The 4,853-nt window shown below is 37.4% G+C and overlaps 1 protein-coding gene across 1 annotated transcript; it reads left to right on the plus strand.

Annotated features, from left to right (window-relative positions):
• The first annotated feature begins 661 nt into the window (after window positions 1-661).
• Window positions 662-2,673, plus strand: LOC143040832 (uncharacterized). Its single transcript, XM_076212270.1, has 2 exons — window positions 662-2,448; window positions 2,514-2,673. The coding sequence occupies exons 1-2, from the start codon at window positions 662-664 to the stop codon at window positions 2,671-2,673; spliced, it is 1,947 nt and encodes a 648-aa protein (XP_076068385.1).
• The last annotated feature ends 2,180 nt before the right edge of the window (window positions 2,674-4,853 follow it).

A 4,853-nucleotide genomic window follows, 5' to 3' on the forward strand; every position in this document is an offset into this window, starting at 1 on the left:
AGGCAGGTATGGAGGAGTATCAGAATCTGGAAAATCTAGACCCATACTGATCTCTCTTAGAGGTGGTCTGAAAGATAGAATAATGAGGAACCTGTATAAACTTAAAGATGCCAATACAGGAATTTTCAGGAAAGTAGGAGTGTCACATGACATGACCAAGGAGGAAAGGAAGAGAGAAAAAGAGCTGAAAGAGGAGGCCCAAAGGAAGAACAAAGAAGAAGCAGCTTCGGGAAACTTCTATGTGATAAGAGGAAGCCCGTGGAAAAGATACCTGTTGAAGGTGAAGAGAAGAGAGGCAACGAGCGGAGCTTTGGAAGGAGTTGCAAGAACAGAAACAGTGAGCTGTGGGGACACGGGAGAAGGCCGGATAGATATGTAAGCAAATATGTTGAAGCGTCTAAAAACACTAGTGCTAATGAAGTATCGACAAATTGGGTTAAAAATTTTAAAGTGTTATTTTGTAATGTTGATGTGTTTTCCTATGATAAGATTAACGAACTAAGGACTATATTAAGTGGAGAGCTAGTACCTCCCCAAGTAATTGCAGTACAAGAAGTTAAGCCAAAGAATTTTAGGTTTGAAAGAGACATAGTAGAGTATGCTATAGAGGGGTATGAAATATTTGGCAAAAAAATTGGCAAAGGCGGAGGTTGGTAGGGGAATGTTGCTGTACATAGAAAAAGGTGTTCAGTATGACATTGTGGAATTCAAGGAGGAAGCTACCGAATATATTGCAGCAAAAATTAAAGGAAAAACGGGTGTAGGGGATGTGTTAATTGTGTCTATATATCGAAGTCCGAATAGTGAGGCAGAAAACAATGGGAAAATTATGTCACTGATGCAAGAAATAGCAGACTACAACATCAAACATAAAGTAATAGTGGGAGATCTTAATTTACCAAATATAGAGTGGAAGAACATGACCTGCAAAACTGGTGATGATGACCTAAGTCTAAGGTTTATTGAGAAAATGCGAGATTGCTACTTTATACAACATGTCGCCGGAATTACTAGATTCAGAGGTTCAGATGCAGGCAACATACTTGACTTGATTATTACTGATGACAACATGATCGTGGAGGATATTGAGATAAGAAATCCACTTGGCAGGAGTGATCATGGATGTGTAATTTTCAGATGCAACATGGAACCACAGGTAAAAAAGTGTAAGGGACTTGTGTATCTTTTTGAAAAGGCGGATTATTGCAAGCTAAACGGAATGTTGAATATTAATTGGGATGAGTATTTGGATACCGATGATATCGAGGACATGTGGTGCAGATTTAAAAGTAAACTACAAGAGTCAATAGACAAATGTATTCCAAGGAGAGAACTTAAAAACAGTGGGGAATTAAGGAAGAGAACAAATCATAATTTGCCAATGAATAGAAAGCTGTGGGCAAAGATTAAGAAAAAACAAAGATTTTGGATGCTATTGAAAAAAATGAGGGAAGGTAGAGAAATTAATCAGGGCGAGTATGACAAATTATATGAGGAATACAGACGGATTAATAATCAGGTAAGAGCTGAAACTAGGTCTTCTGTTAAGAACGTGGAGAAGACTATTGCGCAAAACGTCAAGTCTAACCCAAAGATATTTTGGAAGTATGTCCAGTCGAAAACAAAAGCTTCTGTCAGTATATGTAATCTGTATAAAGATTTGAATAAAACTTCTAAAACTAAAGATGACAATGAAAAGGCAACAGTACTTGCAGACTTTTTTAGCTCAGTGTTTACCAAGGAACCAGAAGGGTTAATACCAGAGGTGGAGGTCAAGGATATTCCAATGTTATCACAGATTGAATTCTCTAGCAAGGATATTATCAGTGTTATAGATAAACTACAAAGGAATAAATCCCCTGGGCCGGAACGGCTTCATCCTCGAATTCTGAAAGAGACGAAAGATGTAATAGCATATCCGCTTTGTAAGATCTTTAATCTATCACTTTTGAGCGAAAGACTACCCATAGATTGGAAACTAGCGAACATCTCGGCAATATACAAAAAAGGTGACAGAAGCGACCCAGGTAATTATAGACCAGTTAGCTTAACATGTGTCATATGCAAGTTATTGGAATCAATAATTAGGAAAAGGATTCTGGAACATCTCAAGGGCAATAAGCTGATTAGTAACAAACAGTATGGATTTGTGGAGGGGCGTTCGACGGTACTACAAATGATCACGGTCTTGGACAGATGGACTCAGATTTTAGATGAAGGAGGAGCTGTCGATGTTGCATACTGCGATTTCATGAAGGCCTTCGACACTGTCCCTCACAGAAGGCTAGTTGAGAAGATCAAGAGTTATAACATCAGAGGAAACATTTTGTCATGGATAGCAGACTTTCTCAATGATAGAAAACAAAGAGTGATTGTCAATGGAGTTGAGTCAGAATGGAAGGACGTGGTCAGCGGTGTACCTCAGGGATCTGTGTTGGGTCCGCTACTGTTTGTTTTATATATTAATGACTTGCCAGATTCTGTAATCGACAGCGAATTATTCTTGTATGCAGACGACACCAAAGTATTCAGGAGGATTCATTAAAGCCAGGACTGTGGGAAATTGCAAGAAGATCTCGTGAGGATGAGAAGCTGGTCAGAGAAGTGGCTGATGAGATTTCATCCCAAGAAGAGCTGTGTGATGAGAATCGGGAAATCAAATGTGGACAATAGGATATATTCTATGGAAGAAGAATTGACAAGAATCAAAGTAGAGAAGGATCTGGGAGTTGTAATTGATGACGAGCTAAAGTTCACAGCACACTTGGCTGAGAAAATCAATAAGGCAAATAGACTAGTTGGGCTAATAAGAAGAACTTTCGTAACATTGAACGAGACCATATTCAAGTCATTATACACTGCACTAGTCCGACCACATTTGGAATACGCTTATCAGGTATGGTGTCCATACAAGAAAAAGGACATTGAGGCTGTGGAAGCAGCTCAAAGAAGAGCAACAAAGTTGGTCCCTAGCCTGAAGGATTTGCCTTACCCTGAACGATTGAGGAAATTAGACCTTCCTACACTATCATACCGTAGATCAAGAGGGGACATGATAGAAACCTTTAAAATTGTGAACAATTTATATGATAGTGAAGTGAGCAGGGGATTATTTATTGAACTTGTCGGTTCAGTGACTCGAGGACACACCAAGAGGATCTACAAGCAGCGCCCAAGATTGGACATCAGGAAATTCACTTTCTGCAGTCGTGTTGTGAACAACTGGAATAGTCTTCCTGATCATGTTGTGAATGCAAATTCAGTTGTGAGTTTTGAAAAGAGATTGGATAGTGTATGGAAATATCAAGATCAAATATTCGATTACACAGCTCAAATAAATAACAAACACCTAGACCACAGGGACCACTAGACCCCAGATGACCTAAGTTTTAGTCATTTAGAGCCGGAGTCACAGGCTTAATAGCCTCTTCCGGGACCCTTCTATGTCTATGTCTACATTCTACCTCCACCTCCACTCCTTCCTTTCCCGCCACATTCGCACCCAAGTATTCTAAAACTATCCACTTACTCCAGTCTCTCTCTCTCAGGTAAATACAATCAGTTAAATACCATATAAATTCTCTAAATGTTCCAGATAGAAAGGCAATAGGAATGTGAGTCAACCTGAACAGACAGAATAGACTATAGAGCTAACAAGACTCAGCGAAAGATATTTTTTTCAAACTCATGAATGACAGACACCAGCTAAGCTGAATCACACTGGTAGACAGAAAATACATAAAAAACAAGGAGACAATTAAGTCATATGAGAGTAAGTTAAAAAATGCCATGCTGGTAATAATAACGACCAGTGTGAGAAAATCATACATTACATAGGTCAAAGTAGAAACTCTGTGAAAGTCAGACTAAATGAAAATTGAGAACACGGAATGCTTACATGTCCAAACAATCAACAAATAAATGTATTTAAATCATGCAAGTGTACATTTATCACATTCATCAATTTCTATTCTCTTTGCATCGCAACTATTTATTAGTATGCTTTATTTGGACAGTTTCAATTGTATTCGAACACAGAAAAATTCGGTGTTTAGAAGTCGGTCAGTGTTGTTTACCAACAAATTACAAAGGTAAGCGGAATCTGCAAACTGAAACTGTCAAGACTGTCACTTTGTTTATACTTTTGTAGTGTTACATAATTTTCAATTACAATAAGTAAAAGCGAAACAGTATCCAGTACTTTTTGGGTACATGTATGGGGGTGTAGTTTATGTGATATATCAATAGCTAGCTATGGTATATTATTCCAAAGTTTACTTTCATATTCAAAATCGGATAATGAAATTATTTGCCGTTTGTGTTGTCATACTCACTGTATTAATCTAAATCTATAAATTGACCGCATTAACTTGGTGTATATATGGAATAATATCATATGTATATATTTTTTACCATTGTTATTGTACAGCTAATGAAAAATGTGAATCAAATTTTTCAGGTTTGTCATGTGGTTAATATCATAAATATGGAATAATATCATATGTATATATTTTTTACCATTGTTATTGTACAGCTAATGAAAAATGTGAATCAAAATTTTCAAGTTTGTCATGTGGTTACCTAATTCATACCATCAATCAATACACAACATATCTCACCAGAAACACCTAAGCCACATGAGGAAATCGTTGGTTGGGTGAAACTATAAATTGTCCGAAATTTCAAATAAGCAAAACTTGTTGGATCACGTCTCCTACTTTACAATTTGTCATACCTAACCTCAAGTTCATGTATGTTTCTAACTTGGTTTGTATCTTTAATATGTTGTCCAGCCCTGCAACACAATTCCCCCAACCCATCCATGCATTCCATGCTAAATATGGTGAAGTGAA

The sequence above is a fragment of the Oratosquilla oratoria genome, chromosome 29 (genome assembly GCF_046742065.1).
Source record: "Oratosquilla oratoria isolate Oo_2021 chromosome 29, ASM4674206v1, whole genome shotgun sequence".
NCBI classification, from domain to species: Eukaryota; Metazoa; Arthropoda; class Malacostraca; order Stomatopoda; family Squillidae; genus Oratosquilla; species Oratosquilla oratoria.

Excerpts from the sequence above, each read along its gene's own strand:
- LOC143040832 (XM_076212270.1), top strand. The coding sequence starts at position 662 with ATGTTGCTGTACATAGAAAAAGGTGTTCAGTATGACATTGTGGAATTC. Across the intron at positions 2,449-2,513 it reads TCTGTGTTGGGTCCGCTACT|ACGACACCAAAGTATTCAGG; the intron begins GTTTGTTTTATA and ends TCTTGTATGCAG.